General features: G+C 32.6%; 1 protein-coding gene and 1 pseudogene across 1 annotated transcript in view; both read right to left on the bottom strand.

Moving 5' to 3' along the window:
- Positions 1-21214, bottom strand: part of LOC147065456 (neurobeachin-like protein 1) — a 177316-nt gene that overhangs the window by 7669 nt on the left and 148433 nt on the right. The window contains exons 30-33 of the mRNA XM_085957190.1: positions 3490-3747; positions 2223-3104; positions 830-1051; positions 518-743 (exon numbers count right to left, since the gene is read on the bottom strand). Coding sequence (XP_085813316.1) covers positions 518-743; positions 830-1051; positions 2223-3104; positions 3490-3747 — 1588 coding nt within the window. The remainder of the gene's footprint in view (positions 1-517; positions 744-829; positions 1052-2222; positions 3105-3489; positions 3748-21214) is intronic.
- LOC147065461 (larval cuticle protein A2B pseudogene) lies at positions 5165-6808 on the bottom strand (annotated as a pseudogene).

Below are 21214 nucleotides of genomic sequence, written 5' to 3'. Positions count from 1 at the left end.
TTGACTCATACTGAAATCAGTGAACCAAGGATCTTTAGTATATTAATCTTATTCTATAATATGGTATCTATAGTATCTGACAGGCCGCAGATTTTTAATGACACACGTTGAATGTAGAGCGAAGCTTTACTAAAATCGATGTAATACCTATAATTTGTGGCTTACTATTTCATAATTATTCAAACAGATGTCACGGTGTGTTTAATTTTTTAGATTATGCAAATCAATCGACATTGGCTAGTAATTTGAGTTTAAAGTCGGATGAGATAATTCGCGAAATTTAGCGAGAAAACTCGCTGAAGGCATAGAACCGGTTAACAACTGAGAAAGTTGCATTCTTTTATTAACTCATTCGCTGCTGACTATATAATGATTTTTTAATTAGCACCTTTAAAATGCATGTTAATTACATCGATCGGCCGCCTGGTCATTACGCGCATGTGCATCTTCAGCGTCCAAAGTATTAACCTAATTTATCTCTCGGGTCCAGATATTATGCAAGACATATTGAGTATACCTGAACTGAAGTATTGTTCAAGTGGCCAAGCACTTGCAAGCAATCGAGAGCCTTGGCTTCTCCTCTAAGAGCCCTGGCAGCAGCTCGTCTTGCCGTAAGTCTTGATGGGTGTGCAACTCCTCGCACCAGCTGCGCTGGAGTCTGACCAAAATTCGCAATCATTCCTTCCACTGCAGCTCGCTCAGCAGGATCTACTATGGCATCCAAGTCCACAGCGCCTTCATAACTATAATCAGAATATTTCAACATGGTGAAAATGTACATGACATATAATGCAAAAAAAAATCATGAAAAACAGTTCAATAATTTTACCTGCAGTAATAGAAGACGTTCAATGCTTCTACGGCTCTTGGCCCCCTCTGTTTGTATCCAAATACAAGGTCTATCCAATGGTTTAAATTTTCCGAAACATAATCGGATTCAAGAGCTTTGCGATGCAGGTAAATAAAGTTCTCTGCACTTCCTTCAGCCCACGGTGGTAATTCTACATCTGCAACTCGATGACTGGTGCCTTGAAGAATTCCCAAGTCCAAACTGAGGAGTAGAAAACATAAAATAATATTTATAAGTTAAATTATATATAAGTAAAACAATATAATATTTGAATCATGTTAAATTTTCATGAATAAATAAATATCACTTGAATAAACAGGTCGTCAGCTGAATGCAGAACTATTCTAACTCACATTTGAAATATTTTGCAGAAGAGTTTTTTGAAACAGCCTACTTCAGTTATTTATTATTTATATGGACAAGTGTATGCACCATTTTTTTCATCAATAATCCTACTAAAATATGATGCATCTATTTATCCATAAAGATAATAAATAATTTCCTGGTTATTCCAAATATTTTGAAGAGAAACCTTCTTCTATGGAGATGGAGACTTTATACGTGAAAATTAAGCAGATAACAAACTTACTAAGGCTACTGATTACGTTGAGTGCAATTCATTTTACATTGCAAATTCAACTTCACATTTGAATTTTGAGATTTATTATCCAGAGCATCACTGAGATTAAAAATCACTTGCACTAATGTTAGAAGCATGAAAGATTTTTTTTACAATGAATTTAATTCACAGTGTATTCAGTGTTACCAACACAGAGAATCTTAACATTAATACAAAATGTTTGATGGACTTTATTAATATAAATTGTTTGGGCTATTCTAAATATTATAACATATAAAATCAATTATTATAAGATTACTGTTTCTTCCTATGTTTGTGTCTCTGAATTCGGAGTGTGTCTTATAATCCATGGCGATGGTTAAAAACGACATTTAATCAGAAAACGCAAAATGACACTGAAACGAAATATGATTCAGAAAACTTTGAAACTGAATTTAAAGATGTTTCAGTTTTATGATGGTGATATCACAGACGAACGTAGATAAATATTATACTGATTTTTATTACCATTGTATGACTTTCATCTTTGTAATAAAGCTTTTTTCTAAATAAAATCTATTGTTATTTTATGTTTAATCGATTATAAGACGCATCTTCACTCTTCCCAGAGAAAGGCAGAGTACCATGAGCATTTCAAGGTAGCCACGGTCCGCAGCCATGAAGAAACGATCGAGAAGAAGATTGTTATTTTATTTTTAATCGCAACATCTGATTGTAAGTAATTAGGGCTGTCTCATAATCAATGCAATACGGTATGCATTATGTCATTAATTATGTTATTATTTAACTCACTTGTTAATGTTCTGTAGAAATTCAGGGAAATAAAAGAATTCAGGTGTTAATTCCTTTACATCATTAGGATTGTTCATGAGGAGTTTCCAAGTTTGGGCGATCGAATGAAACTGTCGATCGGCAACGTCAAATCTACCACTCTGCAACTCCACATGCAAAGAAGTGAATGGCTCAACTCTGAGAAGATAATGAAGCACTCCTGCAGAATTCGAGTAATGGGTTCCATAATGAAACTTAGATATTACTCCTGACGGATCTTCAAAATTGTCGTATTTCGCTCTGACTTCTGCTTCATTTTTAGGATTGACAACACCGATAGGTTTAGTGAGGTCCCTGAAGGAAGCCGGATTATCAAGATCCAATCTTTCACTATGATAATCTGCTAAAATCCAAGGATATACAGGGTATTGTGATAAATCATTATATGTTCTTCCAGCTATCGTGTTTAAATGCATCAAGTAATCGAAATTCGTAATCTCCCTATTGACCCATTTTTGAGTTAGTCCGGAAGCTTTTAAAAGCTCAGCAGGAGATTGTCCACTTCCATATAAAATATTTGGTGGTTGTAAACTAAGAATTCTGGTAAATACTCCATTTCTTGTTTTGGTGGTGAAATTTAAAAAATAATTTGTCTGATCTAGCAGGAAGATTTCCAAAGCACTTCTCCGGAGATTGTATCGCCTCAAATGGATCTCTCTGAGTTGCAATAAAGATAGTGTAAAGTCTTGTCTCTCGATGTCTTCCTTTACAGGACTTAAATCATGGAATTTTAAGCAACTTGTTGTAACGTCAAGTCTGCCTTTTACTTTTGTCATAAGCGTGATAAGCTCACACTCTTGGGAGACGACCATCTTTTCTTTGCCTATGTCAATGTTCTGTATCCTGAAATAAAAATACGACAATATTCATTAAACCTTTATATAAAAATTAGAATAAGAAAAATAAATAGCAAAAAGAGAGGTAAAGCAAACCGGTCAATCTGATTAACTCATTTAGTGCTAACAACGCGACTGGGGCGTTTGCAGTAGTTGGCCATTAGATAATTAGATATAATTAACATGATATTTAAATGTGGTAATTAAAAAGTAACATTAATACATCCACTGCTGACCAGTTAATTACTTTTTAATTACCACATTTAAATGAAGAGATTCTCTCGCTCACCATATCTTTTTCTAAACCAATAAAATTGGTGTTTGCTGTGACCAGGTCGGATCAAACAGCTGGTTGATAGATACATGTAGGCAAATCTTCTAAATAAACTTACTCAGGTTCTAGAGACACCCTTAACTCTTCATCGTGCAAGAAATCGTCTTCACCACGCGGTGCGGCACATGGCGGTGCCAGTTTGGGCACGCCTCCCGCAGTTTGAGAGCCTGCTCCAGCGCCACTCCTCCCAGCATTGTTGTCTCGAAGACGAGCAGCTGCAGCGTGGCTCGAAGGTCTGACAGCCACATCTGTCTTCAAGCGCATCCGACTCAGATTTTCGTGAGGGGATAGACGCCAGAAGCGATCCGGAGTGTCTCTGTAATAAAATATGTAATTTAATGCTAAATGCAAAGGGCTTCTGGTATCTACTGATATGGAGGGATTTATGTCGGAAGGTTTGTTTTGATTTTAATTAAAACCACGGATTTTGGGCGATTGAATACCTATTAGATGTATTTTACTTTTCACACAACATATAGGACATACATACTTATGGAAGCAACAAAAACATAGGTGAAAATTTATCTAATAATTGTCAAGATATAACAGGTACTTTTGTTGTAAGGTGCGAATTACAGTTTATTTTACTTAATGCACTGATATTATTGTTCACTTAGTTGAAAGGTGGCGTACCTAATAAGTTCAGCGAAACCTAGACATTCGAAAACTAGTTGATGAGTAACTGTTATCTTTTTTCTTCAAAAAACACGAGGGTAACTAACATAACGGTTTTTTTCGTCAAGTTTAAATTCGCATAATTATTTGTTGTGTTATATCGAACAGGGATTCCTACTGGTCTATCATTCCTCAAACGTTTGATTCCGAAGAGATTTTTAGGCATTTATTACGTAAATTGGTATCACTACTTACTATCAACATAACTAGACAAAAAAAATAAGTAAGTATGTGTTGTAAGTAAGTAAGTAGTACAAATGTGTTGTAAACAAAATAAATATAATGTAGGTAGGAACGTATTTCAAAGCACCTTTAATAATAGTGTACAATTAAAAAAGGGAATTAGAATAATAATATCAAAATAATCTATGTTCTACCAATTATTTTTGTGTGCTAAAAGGGTACTTTGACTAAAGCAATTATAACCAACAGGCTTAACAATGTTTTAGGTTTAATTTAAAACCATAAAAAACCTATTCTATTCATGTTTATAAATATTTTCTCAAAAACCACATCACAATAAACAAATTAAATAAAACAGCATAGTTAAGATAATTGAAGTTTTAATGTATTTTTTTGACTAATAACAATACCTAGTTTTCCATCAAGTAGTTTTTTCCAGAAATAATTTGTACAAACATCTTATAAATTATGATTATAAAAATAATAACATTGGTAGGTACACAAGTAACAGGGTCATTTTTTTGTTATCGTAGACAATGAGTGAAAACCTGCTAATTTTAAAATTAAACATATGTTTTAATAAATAGATTCAACTAAAATAAAATCTATCAAAATTTAAGAAGTCCCATTAAAAAAAATATCCCATTTTAAAAATATCCCGAGTGTGGTAGAAGAAAATAATTTCTATTATAATAAAATTAGTGCTTTTAAAAAATATTATTGAATGGTAAAAGTATGGGTTGTCAGAGTCAAGTACCACCTATATTAGCTAAATTCGATGTCTACTCTATATAAAATGAAAATATGAAAATAAACACTGAAAAACGGTAATAGTTCGAAGGTTTTCACTCAGTCTTATTCATCGAAGAATTATTTTAAACGGCAACAATTTTGGAGGGACCAACGGCTGGAGCGACTGCAACAACTGGAGCGTCTCTTGAAACGACCGCGTTGAATCCGTTGATGGGATCAGCATAGTAGTTGACGGTCCTCCTGACACCATCGGGTTCGATCAGGCTGTATGATCCCCTGACGATATCTCCGTCGCGGGTCTCTTCGTGACCCTTGGCGTCTCCGGTGAAATCGTCCTGGACGCTGTAAGCGAACTGATACTGAGGATAGGCATCGTCGAATTCTCTGACCACGGCGACGGGAGCTGGTACGGCTAGTCTTGCGGCTACTGGGGCAGCTGCGATGGGAGCGAATTGTCTGGACAGGAAGGGAGCTTGCGCGTAGGCTGCTGGGGCAAGGAGTGGAGCCACTACTCCACTATGGACTGATGCCAATGAGACACACGCCAGCACGGATAATACCTAGAGATTAAATGGATTATGAAAAATCTATAATATCAAAACAATCACTGGATTCGCCGTAAACAGTATTAAAAAAAATAATTACTTACTGGCTTATGCTTTTAAAATATATTATTAAGTACCTAATTAATGATATAAAACCAAAATTTAAAGGGTGGACAATCAGTAAAGGTACATATAAGCCAAACGTCTTAGGGGAAAATATAATAAAAATGGTTAACCTAATTGAAAAATTAATATAAAGTACGAAAAAAATACTGAATTGTACCATGCTACGTACTAGTCGAAAAAATACTTATTAATTTTAAGCATATTTTAATATTCGGGACATAGTCGTTACATGAGAGTAAGAGTGAAAGTATTAACCGTGTAATTTACTTTAAATATATTTTCTTTTTTTATTTCAAATTTAACGATACATTTAATTTGTTGTATAAATTGTCCCTTACTGTATTATTTTATAGTATTACTCTGTGTTCTATTTTACAATTGTATTTTATAATTTCTTTCATAGGTCCTTGCGCCGTTTATGAATAAATAAATATTAGACCTCCACTATCATCAGCTTCTTGATATTATCAATTAATAAAGAGAGAATCAAATGGAGATCATTTTGAGTAAACAGTAATTCTTTTAACTTAATTCAATAAGTAACCGAGACTAGTTCAAGTCCAAAAATAACACTTTCGGGAAAATACAATGCCATGCATGTGATAATTTAGGTACAAATTTTAATAAACTTAAGACACTCTGGCTTTGGAGTACAGAATCATCTAGGTATGAATATATATATATATTTTTTTTTAGAATTATTAATAACCATGTCTTTGCTTTTTCGTACAAGGTGGTTGTTAGTAATTTTGAACAATCACAAACACCCAGGCTTTGAGAAAAATACATAAAATGTTTTTGTCATGACCGGGAATCGAACCCAGAACTCTCGGGTGGAAGGCCAGTGCCTTATCCACTGCACCACGAGAGCCGCATGTATGAGTATATTATAAAAAAACACAAAATTGATGTCCTGAAAAGTTCTTATTGTTGACATACTTTTTTAGCATGATTAGCGATGTCGATTTTAGGGCTTAAATGAAATAGTTGATTGAGAGCAAACAGATTTATATCACTTGCACTATATTATATTAAAAAATAAACTATTTGTTTTATTGATTGAAATAAATGGTCACTTACAGAGATCAGACCCATTTTTATAGTCTTCAAACAAACACTTCTAGACAATTGATATTGTTTTACAAACAGTGAACTGTGTATGGAAGTGAAGATTCGCCGGTCTTTATATACGAGTACGTGTGTCATCTCTTCGATTGTCACAATCTCGATTGACGAAATCCGCCCCACCAAAATTGTTCACAAGGAGTCACCTCGACAGCCCTCGGTTTAAAAAAAAAATGACGCCCGATCAGTGACAACCGATTATTATTGCAAACAAACGTTGTGATATAGTCGCTTCTAAGAACAATGCAAAGAATCCTGCCGCAGGTGTATAACAGTCGGAAATTAATTTAATTTGTTTTCACGTGTTTCATTGACTTAACCATTCCAGAGTTTTTATTTTATAGTGTCACACACAGGGTGTAAAATATTACCCAGAGCATAACAAAATCTCTGCAACTAACATCAAAGGGGTCTATACCATAACTACTCAAACAGATACGTACCTGTACAAAAAAAAATGTCATTAATAATTATTTTTATTTACAAGATGTGATTCTAAAAAAGATATCCATATATTGGTATTCTTATTTGCTAAAAACGTAAGTAGTTGGAATTTATGTTTATCGTGGGGTCTCCTCGGGCATCCGTGTTTCTAAACTAGCGACTATATAATTATAATATAGTCGCTAAACTATGCTACCCAGAGCTTTTGAATTAGGAAATAAATAGGGCGTGCAGGCAGATATATCTAATATCAACAGAAGCTTTAGAATGCTGTATGGACAATGGATCTAGGGACTGTTTGCTGTAGCACCTACGACTATCTTCACCAAACTTTTATTTAGCTTCTGAAATATTAACAAAGTACGCAGTATTGCAACTTGCATAGGTACAATACAAGTGAGGATCATCTCTGGACAAATGTAATGCACATAAAATATAAGAACTGTAGAACAATAAAAAGGTAAAGACATGGACGCATATTGTACCCTTATTTCAGTGTATGTAGAACTATTCCTTTAACCACCTCCATTCATATTTATTAATATATTTAAGAAAGAATGAAATTTGTATGAGTAGACCGAGATATCTATGAGTAAATTCGTCTTCGAACGCCGTTCTATTCTTCAGATCCTACGTCCGTTGGCAAGTCATTGGTATATGTACTTCGGTAAATTGGGATGAGTCAGTAAAATAAAATGAAACAACATTTTGAGTAGGTATCACAATTGGCATAATATACATGTTATGTACTTTTGATACGATGGTTACAGATAAAGCGTTATTACAGTTGACACAATGCATTACGTATTTTTTTTTTTTTTTATTAAATTAGACACGTTCAATGTGAAAACTATTTATGCAACTGGTGCATGCATGTAAGTGAATAACTGCATGCACATTCAAGAAGACCACATTTTTGCTATTTTACCCACGAAAATAAAATGTGGCACAGTAGCCGTTAGATAATTTTGTTGGATTCAACTACTTATTTGATTTTTTTTAAACTTAAGTAAAAACAAAAAAAAAACAAATTGCTCATAGATGATGCAATTACATATTACAAAATACCTACCCGTTATTATGTTTTTGTCTTTAGTCAGCGTTATCAGTAGATTTTATATTAAATACTTATGTCAGAAAAATTAGTTGTGAACTTGAATGTTGAGCATGTCACCTACTACTATCAAAAAGAAAACAATGTCAATTGATAAACAGATAAAAATATAAAAAACTTATAACAAAATATATGCATATAATATATCGCACCCTCGCAATTAAGCCGCCACAAGTCCAAATACGTGTTTTGAGTTACTTACTACGTTTCATTGTCTATCGTTCATAGTATATGTACCGAAAATTTCATATCTCTAAGTCATCAAATTCAAGTCAAAACTTCATTCAATATCTAAACATATTTCAAAAACACTATACAAAAATGCAAAAGGTAAAAACTTCAAAGCTGATTTTCTCTGTTTGACGTTTTTTGGATTGTGGCAGTTTAGTTGCGAGGGTGCGATATGTGTCATTGTCGCAGTGTCATTTTATTGTCCGTACTCTTTTCACGTATTTGTTAATAGTTACTCCAAGACACGTTTTGTATTTAAAACATCTTTAATTTACCAGGAAGACGAAACCGGTCTTGGAGTAATGTGGAAATAGTACAAAAAGCTATCAATCAAATAAAAATAAGTGTTTGTAGTAATCTTCTACTATTAAAACACCATGAATAAATACACAATAAAATAGTGTAGGTATATTATATTAAGCATTGTATTTAATCGTTCAACATCAAAATCAAATAAGTATATCAAAAAATATTAATTACGTATGATTAACTAAGCAGAAGAATTAATTAATAAATCAAATCGTTTCATTTCGCGGAAATCTTCATTGTGCTGAGGAAAAATATTTTGAAAAGAGCTTTCAAAAAGCTGTCAGCTTAACTTACTTTATTGTAGACGTAAAATTTAATTTTTGGTGGGAAAACTGGAAAAGCCCAAATATATAATATTATAAATTGTATTTCAAGTTATACCTACACATTTTCAGTTTATAGAAAAAATGATGTTTTTAAACTAAATAATAAAACGTCAAACAATGAATTAGGTAGGTATTCAAAGATCCGTTTAATATTCGAGAGGACATATTAAATTAAATTTTAGATAATTTATAAAATGATATTTATTTCAAATATTTTATCATGCAATATTATAAATAAATAAATAATAATATGATATATGAGATATATAGATGCCTCTAATATAATAATTACATCAATACAGCACTTAACTGACGTATTATACCTAATCATTATATAAGTATGCCTTAACTATTTAAATTTTTACTTGTCCCTAAATATACTTATATTCTTTTTTTTATTATGTTGGAGTTCAGTAAAATAAGTTGAAAAAACCATTATTCGTTGATAAAGCTACCGTGATCAATCAGAAGTAGGTCGACGGACATTGGCTGACATTTGACGTCTCATTATAATGCAAACACTGACAGCATTAGCAACTAAACTATTACACGGTTTATTTTAGTTATTTTACATGTCAATTGGTTGATACAAAGAATACTATTTAAAGTTTGGACAAGAACTCACTACTGCTTACATATTGAATGATTGATTGAGATTTTGACATTTCATTTATGTAAGTATACAATATATGATGAATTGAAATACTCCCCGGAGGTCCGTCACCAATATGTAAACCGTACACGATATTATATTGTTTTTTCTGAGGGGGGGTTTTTTTAAAATTATTAATAACCATGTTCTTGCTTTTTCGTACAAGGTGGTTGTTAGTAATTTTGGACAATCACAAACACCCAGGCTTTGAGAAAAACACATAAATATTGTGTCCTCACCGGGAATCGAACCCAGAACTCTCGGGCGGAAGGCCAGTGCCTTACCCACTGCACGACGAGAGCCACCTGGGGGGGGGGGGGGGGTTAACATGACTGACAGTGACGCAAATCTGAGAGGAATGATAGATACCCATGCCTTTCTCCCCCACCATCACGTCTCCACACTCGTTATGCGAGTGTATACTGTGGCCAGGTATTCCTAGTCCATCCAAGTTTGACGAACAGAGACGTTCTCACCCATTATAAGACGGCGTAAACTATTTGATAGCTGAGAAATATTCCCTCCTATAAATCAAATTGCAATAGCCAACCTGCCCAATTGAGAATTTAAGAAGATCTTCCCTTTCAACCGACATATCGGAGTACTTCCAGAGGATGTGATTTCTTAATTATTTTCGAAATACGTTACTAGACTGCCCCATAAAAGATCACGTACTATTCATATCGATGGAGACTTTTTATATTAACAAAGATATGGCTATAAGTATTCCTGCGAAACTTCACCTTGCACGACGATCCCAGATTTAATAGCACATAGCCTATTGATAGTATTATGAATTTTCAGTTCATAAGCTGTATTCTTTTTATATATGTAGCGGGAAACGACCTCGGGCCTTGTCAGCATTATTTCAACAACGTAAGAATTAGCGAGTCATTTAACTATCGCATAATCGTCCTATCTACAGGCAGCATATTCTACACGTGTGACATTCTTCGATGGGTATCGACTACCTCGGGCTTGGTCATCGAAACGCTCGAAGTTGCAATAATGCAAAGGCCAGCAAATTTTCCAATTGCAAACTACACCAACAATCATGACTCGCAATTTACCGAATATCCATGTATATAAACAGCGGGTCATAGTTTATGGGTTATTATTAGTATCAATCTTAATCTCAGTTCTATCAGTAATATTTGTGTTAGTCAGATCTCAGTCTCCGTAACTCTGCACACAGTATCTCTTCCACCGAGCCCCGGACCGGCGCACTCTCTCGTCACATCTCGTCCTGAAGCGTTCTCTCGCCATGTTTGGGACTACAGTATCACTTCCACCGATCTTTGGACCAGTAACATAACTCTTGTACCGACTGTATACCGTTTTACCAGCAATAAACTATCGCTCCTCCATATATCGGAGTATCTTCCAAACCGACTTCCATCTCTACCCCTGACACCTCTAAAGCATTCTCGTCCCTCTACAACGAGATCGCCAAATATCCAAGCCAATTTATATTATAAATAATTACAAGATAAAAAGAACTTTTTTATATACCACTTTCTAAAATTTTCTGTGGAATCATATAAACTTGACAATTCTATGTATTAATAATTTAGGCAATTGTCAACAAATCATTTTTTGCTATTTTGCAACACACAAACAAATATAGAATACTGAAATATCATTTTGACTTACATATTAACGCACGTATATATTAATAATTTAGTTGCTAGGATCACCCGCTTAGCAACCAAAAATAGTGGATTGGATTAAGTACGGATTTCTTCCGAAATAACTTTTCATACAAAACAGAATTAACTGAAAATGAATTCAGTTCTACTTAAAGATGGCTCTTATCCATATTAATAACAATTCCGAAATGAAGTATATCGTCTAATAAAATAATGCAGGCATTTGACAGTGTCACTAGTCTAAAAGAAATATTAAATTATTCCAATCAGCTAGCACCAATTTGCACAACGAACATAATATGAAAACATTACATTCAATGCTGATTACTAAATTACGTATATGACTTGAATTTGTGAACGCCTCCGACTTACACATATAATTTAAAATACGATTCTTGGCATGATTTGCAAATATTTCAAATCAATGGAGAATTTGGCAATTTTTAGACATCGACTCTTCACACATTGCCAGATATTATCAGAAAATAATTCCAGGAGTAGGAACAAAGCTTTTAATTGATTTAGAATTAAAAATTAATAATGCACGACTTTGTATGTAACAAGGATATTATAATGTATAAAAAATATCTAAAATATTATTGTTAAAGTTAACACATAACATTATGTACTTTTAAGAAAGGACATACACAATATAGAACCAATATGCTTCATTATTTCATAAACTTAGTATTTACTTGATCTAATTTCTTCTTATTCTTAATCTTTTGAAAACTACAACAGGCCATGGGGCCTAATGACAGTAGTGTATTTAAACAGTTATGTAAGTAGTAGATATCAAACAATCAAATACCCAGGCTTTAGTATTATTATGTAAATATATTGTGACCTCACCGGAAATCGAAGCCGGACCCCCGGATGAAAGGCCAGCGCCTTACACACTAGACTACGAGGGTATATTAAAAATCGACTGATATTACGGTTGTCACACCATCATCAATACTTGAACCTGAACTTGAAGGACTAATAAAATTATATAATTAATACCATAATATAACTTGAAATCGGAAACACACATATTAGAAAAATCGCACACATCGATTTCTGTATTGATAGATAATAGATTCTTAAATCTTGTGTATTACTTTTTAAAGCTTTTACTCTAAAGTCTACATCGCGTAGTCATTAGGTACCTATTTCTTGTGTTAGGATTTTTCAATTAAGGTTTTTTATATTTATTAATTAACCATGACAGGAATTGTCAGTTTTAATTACTCAACATAACGTCGTATAAAACCTTATATGCGATTAACGCTTTCCGAGCTGCATTTTTGTGTAAAGTAAAAAAAAATGCAGCCAGTTTACTGACCGACTATCCCATCTGACGACTTCTGGTGTATGGAAAACTGTTACAAGGTGACCAGTATCAATGCAAGTGTATTGCACAACTATCACACTGTACCATTGAATAATAATGATTTTATACAGAGGTTCTAAATTTTTGTCGTTTGTAATCCTTCATAAACATAGGTACTTATTAGAAAAAATAACATTAGCGCGGAGCAAGACTCGAACCAGCATCCGGATTCCCAAAATCACTTAATTGGTAAAGCACATTAACCGAAATTGAATAGAGTTATCCTATAGATATTCTTATGGAATAGTACAAAATTTTGATTTCCTAAAAAATTCCATCATATTATACGAATTAATATTTAAACTTTAAAGCAACTAAATATACCTACAGCTTAAGGGCATCTACTTTTGAATTTTAAGAATCGATGTATCCGCATAATCTTGGGGTACACTGATACAGCCACGTCATAAATGAGGTCCGTGAGCAGACTTATCAGTCTTCGGTGAGTGTTGGATATAATCAATAAGAAGCACTTCACGGGGGGGGGGGGGTCTGGAACATATACTCCGGACGCCGCCCGACATTGCGACACTTCGCGATCCTTCACCCTGCAGCAATCTACATTTTATACTATGTAAGTTTGGCAGGGCACGATACACGCATCGATCATGTGTTCACCGTATACCATAGTAAAGTTGGCAAGTAATAATATAGCCATGTTCAAGTTCGTAATGGTCGTACCATATGTAATATATTGTATATACCTACTAACTAAATATACAAAGACAACAATTATTATAATTATACACTCTTCGTGCCATAAAAAATAACAAACAATTAAGTAAAAATATTCAATATTCTTAAGTTTTGAGAAGCGCAGAATGAGATCAGTATCACCCGCGGCAACGGTATATAAACGATCGACTTGCAATAATTCAATCAGTGTTGTATTTTGTTTCATGATGATGTAGTACCTAAACTATACTCATAATTTACTATGATTAGAATACAATTATTGCTCATTTTATTACAACATTTCGTAAATAACGATATTACATTCTTGTTAAATATTATAATGTACCTACGCTTTTATATAAAATTATTAGCATGGGTAACTTTCTGTTGACGCTCCTTCCAACAACAAAAAATTATCTCCATAAATCAATCAAATTTAGTTTTTCATTCTGATCATTACGAGGCAAAACTCTATTAAATGATAAGAAGCAAGATTTTATATTTTTATGTATAATACTTTTTAAGTTTCTGAACTAATTAAAAGGAATTGTAAAATTACCTCAAATAAAATAAGTTTGTTAATCAATAGATTTCATTTGAAATAAAAAAGAGAATAACTTTAAACCCTTCAGCAAAGATATTGTTTTTCATATTTAGCAAATACTTTCATTTGTGTCGAATAATCACAATGGCTTATAATGTCGTATGTCCCGGGTATTTTTCCCTGGGTCTGGCGAAAGAAACATATTTTTCAATGTGTATTTGGACCCAGAGTATGGACCTAATAGGTTTACCAAATGGCTGACATCCATTTCTCGTAAAAACATAAATCTGTTGATACAACCTCCACTCCGTGGAGGCCCATATGATCTTAGAATCAAACATGGTAAAAATATTACTTACATAGTAATTATGAAAGTATATTTTAAAATCTTCGTATAACGTGCGATGAATTTCGATTGCAGGAATCATATTTACAAAAAATCATAGAAGTATAATATAATATTATATATTAGAATATTATCATCGTCAGGGTTTTGTAACTAATTCAGTCTTGGCGGGCGGCAGATCAAGTAGTGTGGTGTATGGTACCTACTACGAAGTGGTACTGATATACAAACAATATTTACGTAATATTATATAATTATAAAATACTGCTATTACATAGTATCATATCGATTATTCCTTGGGATGCTCCTGATCTACACCATCTATGGACCGCACGCCACTGCTATCTACCATAAATTTAAGATTATACAATATTAAATAAAAATATTATTTTTAATGCTGGAAATATCTAAAAATTATAATAGAAATAAAATTTACTACTACGTATTAAACATATTTTGATAACATACTTTATAAGCTATTAAATCTAGATCATGTAATACCTAAAGTTCATCCAATAGAAGTATACTATTCATTTTATAACACGCAATATACTACAGCATGCCATCGCATCACATAAATCTAACTATCAATTTAAAAGTATGCTCCAATTCAATAAAGATGGATAATGACTATCCACACACCTATTTTTATAAATGACTGGATTCTAGCACATTATTTAATTATGATTAATTTCAAATTAGCACTAAGATAGATTTTTAAAAGGTCATAGCAGACATTTTCTTTCTGATTCCCAACAAAATAGACGTGTGTGTTCAGTATTATTTGACAAATCAACATGGAAAGATACAAATTGTTAAAATTTATTACTTACATCAATAATGGAGCTACGTTTCGGCGCGTTACGTGAATTTTATGGTTAAAATAATTGGCCTACAGAGCTTACTATTCGTAATTTAATTGGAAAATTTAAGTCAATAATAATATTTGAGATGTAAAAACGTAAAGGTATCAAAATATCGATGTTTGGAATCAAAGTACGGATGCAAATCCAGAACAATCAATTAGACGTCGCTCTCAAGAACATGTACTTCCATATGGCACTAAATAAAATATTCTTTATAAAGATTTGCATTTGTATATAACATACAGTTAACACAATAGCTTGAACTGATAAACCATTTGGTGTGGAGAAACTTGAAACAGACCCACTATTTCATGAAAAATTATCTTCAGCGATGAAGCTCATTTTTAGTTAAATGGCTTCGTAAATAAGCACCATTAATTGTCGCATTTCGCATTCGCCGGAATCCGGTCGGCTTGAACAACAGGCAAGCCAGGTTAAAGTTCTCTTCTGGCATCCGCAGCACGTGGCCGAGCCAGGTCCAACGTCGTCTATTCACTTTCAGCGTGATGAGAGGCCGCTTGGTGCGTTCTCTTATCTCCTCGTTGCTCCTAAAGTCATACCACCGCACACCCAGTATTCGTCGCAAGCATCTGTTTTCGAAGCTCAGTAAACGGTTGCTCTGAGCCTTCGTAAGGTGCCATGATTCGCTACCATAAAGCAGCACTGTCAGAATGCAAGCGTCGAATAGGCGGCATTTGGTTTTGACCGAGTACAATCGTGAGTCCCAGACATTTCGCATCGAGTTGAATGTTGCTCCAGCCATTCCCATTCGGATAGCGAGCTCTTTCTGCAAAATGCCATCTCCCGTGATGTGTACCCCCAGGTACTTGAAGCTGTCGACGCTCTCGATGTTTTGTCCATCGCTAATCAGAGGGAAATCTGGATCAGGACAGGTGCAGAAATCCAACGAAATACTTTTACATCCACAAAAATTAACAGGTTGGTGTGGTTTATGGTCTGGAGTTGTAATTGGACCGTATTTTTTTAAATGAAAATGGAGAACGCCACAGAAATATGATTAGATACAGATTTTTTCTGGCATGAATTAGATGATTTTAATCTGGACGGTTGTCCTAACAATATGTTGCAACATGCCATAAAGCTCGTGATACAATTAACTTATTGAGAGAAAAGTTCAGTGAATATTGTATCTCTTATTTGATAACTCTATGTAAAAAGGCTATTTTGTTAATTTGCCGATATCTAGAGTTTATAAAACTTCCATAACAATGTATAAACATATTAAATTACGGTAGATAGGTAAACATTAATTAATTATCATTATGTAAGGATATTGATGTATACAGTGCTTATTTTATATTATGATAAAAATTATTATTATTGTTATATATCAAATATTGAATGTATACTTATATTACAATATTTATTAAATGTAGTAGTCATTGCTCTTTTTTCAAAAACGAGGCTTTAATATATTCAGTAGGGACCACAGTTAGTAAACAAGCGTGTGACTTTCACTATCCTTGTATTACGCAAGGGAATACATTTTAGCTGAAACCAATGCAATCATCGTAGTCCAATGATGGCAAATCTATGACACGCGAGTCATTGAAGTGACATGGTAAAGGATTTATGTGTTCCCCAAAATCCAAGCCGAACGCCTACATTCTTCAGGCTAAAAGCGTCTTCCAAGACACATTTCCGTCGTACTATTTTTCTTTACAACAGACAGTCAATAGCTTATCATTAGTGAAGATTATTAAAAAAAAAAAACAAGACAATATTATAATCGTTATAAAAGTAAATTATATAATAAACTAGAACATTTAGTATTATTTTAGCAGTCATTGCAATAGATTTATTTCGTTTTTCCATCCTTCAGCTTTCAGCACAGGAAATATCGTATCATTTATCAAGCGAGCGACATATACCTACGAGAAAAAAAATAGTAATTTACCACTTTCGCTATTGCCCAGATAATTAATACTATGGATACCCCTTCTCTACAGAGTGAATGTTAGCTTATCGTTATATTAAGGGGGGACATGCTCGGCGTAGGTCAAAATGGAGCTTTTATTGCATTTTCAAACCATGATCCTGCACATTCCTTAAACGTTGTAAATAATCTATTTATATAAATTTTAAGCCTTATTATCCTTTATATTTATTTTAAACATTTGATGACTGCATAAAGTATTTTTATTACATAAAATAGTATTCTTTTAAACCACTCGCTCTAAAGTTTTAGAATATAGTCATATTTCGATACATGAATGTGCAGTGGTGTTAAGATTTTTTACGTTTATTAATTTTTAAACGCATTTATAAAACCATCAGTATAATTTATGACGAGATAATTTTAGTAAAATATTCACGATAAAAAATTATATTGATAATCTCTGTGATCCCAAATTTGACAAGAATTAGGCATTTTATTATTCAAAAAATCGGCAAGATTGACACATTTGAAGATAATTCTAAAGATACTAATTATAAGCTATGTCTTTTACCATTCAAGTTTGATAAACATCCTACGAATATTGATAGCTTTATAATAATTATTGACCTAAGAATAAGGTAGTGTTTTTTTGAAATACGCCATTTCTTTTGGCATTCCCCAGTGGTTAAGCTACAACATACGGCCGTAGCCATAAATTGACAAACTATAATTAAAGTAGGGAGTAAAATTATGTTAACGCGCGTGTTTATGCTATATTCTAAAACATTAGAGCGAGAGGTTTAAAAGAATACTATTTTATGTAATAAAAATACTTTATGCAGTCATCAAATATTTAAAATTATCTACAACGTTTAAGGAATGTCCAGGGTTATGCTCTGAAAATTCTATAAAGCTCCATTTTGACCTACGCCGAGCATGTGAGCAGTTAAAGTAATAGGGAACTATTTGCAAAGCATGAAAAGATACTACCAAATTTTAATGGCAAATCCCACACCACATGACATCTGCTAACATATGGAGTAGTATATGGAAGCTAATAATACTATTAAGTAGAGACATCGTCGTACTAAGCACGATATATAAATTATTGACCTCTTAATGTGATGTAATCACCGCAATAGGATGTTTACGCAGAATAATTAGAAATGCATAGTAATGTATGCTCAGCTATTAGTAAACACACCTACATATTGCACACATATCAACAAAATGGTAAATGTGAATAAGTATTTTATTCATAAGGACACATCGACACAGGATAAGCAAAGATATGCAGTCTTCGTTGAAACATTTCCCGCCAACTTCGAAAACAGAAAATTGGCAACACACAGAAATCGAGTTCTTTAAATGTGTAATTGCCATTGATTTGCACAAAAGTTGCATATGAAAATAAATTCTTTAACTCATATACCACGCAATTTTTACATGAATCCGTGACTAATAAAATTGTTTTGATAATTAAAATTAAGCTGATATACCGTGTAATACTGTAATACATGTAGTTGATTGTGTGTTAATTCGAGAGACGCCGTTGCTTTTGTTATTTGTCCACCTGAGACGATAGTATATAGGAAAAGTCATGATACCGGCGTCGGAAGTGGTTGTGGCTACTACTACTCTCCGTAACTCTATACTTCAAGGCTACATACTGCGCGTACGTCTCGATTTTGACGAAGTTTCTTTTGTAATTCGTCCACTTGATACGATAGTATACACCCGTCATGATGCGAGCCCCGGAAGTGACTATTCGTGTAGGTAGAATAATGCCTCAGATAAAAGAATCACAAAATACTGCTCTCTGCTCAAAATAATCTCTCATATTATGCACAGTCGAGTCCTCGTAATGTATTAAGTGTATTACTTAACACTTGAATGCAAGATTTTTTGTTTTTAATTATAATACATAGTTTATCATTCCAATAGGTATTTTAACAATGGGAAAAATATTTTTTAAAAAAATCCAAAAATCATTTTAATTTTAAAAAACCAGTCATTCCATATATGATATATTGTGCATTACAGGTCTTAAAAATATATTTCGTGAAAATATATACATTTATAAAATTTCCATTTTCACGAAATATATTTTTAAGACCTGTAATGCACAATATATCATAATATAATATGTGCAATGACTGGTTTTTTTAAATTAAAATGATTTATGGATTTTTTTTTAATTTAATATTTTTTTGTTTGCTGAAATCAATATTATAATAACAAAAATAACAATGATTTATTCTGACAAAAACGTCTAAAATCCAAATTTCTCATATGTCAAATTGAAGCTAACACAATTCGAGTCCAGTACCATCTCTATATTAGTTTTTAAAATGTATTATTAAAAAAATATCATTAATCATGAACTAATAGAACTTACTTCTGAAAAAATTGATCTCACTAAAAATACAGAATTAAAATACAACCTGTAGTATATATGCTACATGATGCACTTAAGGGTTAAAATTAAGTAGACATATCTGCAGTATTATAGTAATAGCATTCAAAATTATATAGTACTCCGCAACCAAAATGAAGTATATTTAAAATACACAACAATGTTGTAACAAGACATAATATAATCGTCAATGAAGTACATGTAGGTACCTACTACCATGTCTGATCTATTATAATTTATTTTCGATTACTAAACCGTCTGCTACCTTACCGATTGCAGTTTATTTTTTTACGAAATCATTAGTTCTATACATTTTACAGTTTTTCATAAACATCTTTCCAACTAATTCCAGTATTTTACTCAATACAAACCATACCAAGTGCTATAAGGCCCTTAAAAGCTATGTCTATTACGTATGTGATTAAACAATCACGCTTGAATTTCTGAAACTTGAATACTGTATACACACAAGTTGACAACATCATAAAAACGGTAACTCAGGTCAACTCGCTCTTTAAATTTCGGTAAAAAGTAGTAACAATGAACCCCTTGTTAGTACAACCCATTAAAGTAAAAAAGGATAATTTTATATTTTCGCCGTTGTTTCTTGATATAAAAACATTATATTAATTAATAAGAAACACTTAATTGAATTAGTTATTTTATTTTTTGAATTTACTCGAAAACAGTCAAAACTTTAACACCAAGTTCAGTCTAAGATGCATATATGCGTGAACAAATGAACATTGTATAAAAATTGTTTATCAACATTTCTATAATAATATGGTTATTATACAAATGTCCATGTTTGTATTTTATTAAGTCGCAAATATGACGTTCAGATCTTCTTGTTCTGAACTAGGTATAAGATATATACATATCAAACAAACTTAAATGTTTGCTACTTGTTAATATGATAAATAATTACAGGTAAAATTAAGATAAATATTTCAAAAGGTTGGCAACCGTTTCTCGATGTACACTACTATATTTTAATTGCGATTTTACTATGGTTCTACAAATTGTAAAAAAATCATAATATGATGATTATTGATACAGTTAGAGCATTCTTGGAATATACCTCAAAGCGATGTTAGGTAATTTATGTCCTCGATGATTTTTACCACGTTTTTATTAGCTCGTATTCTTGTTTGTCCAGTACACAATTTTTCTTGTGTGTCCAGTCCTAGCAATTAAATTATTAATATATACGTGCGTTACTATGGAAATCAATATGAAATATCAAAATGACATTTCAGTATTCTATATTTATACAGTATTTCTATCAAGTACAAAAAAAAGTATTTATTAATACATAGAATTGTCAAGTTTATATAATTCAACAGAAATTTTAAAAACGTGGTATATAAAAAGTTCTTTTTATCTTGTAATTATTTATTCGTATGTATATCAAAATTTACTTTTAAAAAATGTATTTATTACATTTTATTATCTATTTGAGAAGAATATTCGTCCGGGGGCTGAAATGATACAGTTATATTGGGGTAAACACAGAAATTCTATGGTAA

The sequence above is a fragment of the Rhyacophila brunnea genome, unplaced genomic scaffold (assembly GCF_057557595.1).
Source record: "Rhyacophila brunnea isolate RB1 unplaced genomic scaffold, BYU_Rbru_1.0 scaffold_6, whole genome shotgun sequence".
NCBI lineage: Eukaryota > Metazoa > Arthropoda > Insecta > Trichoptera > Rhyacophilidae > Rhyacophila > Rhyacophila brunnea.
The sequence above is the reverse complement of the archived record's forward strand: the minus strand, read 5'-3'. Positions and strand labels throughout refer to the sequence as shown.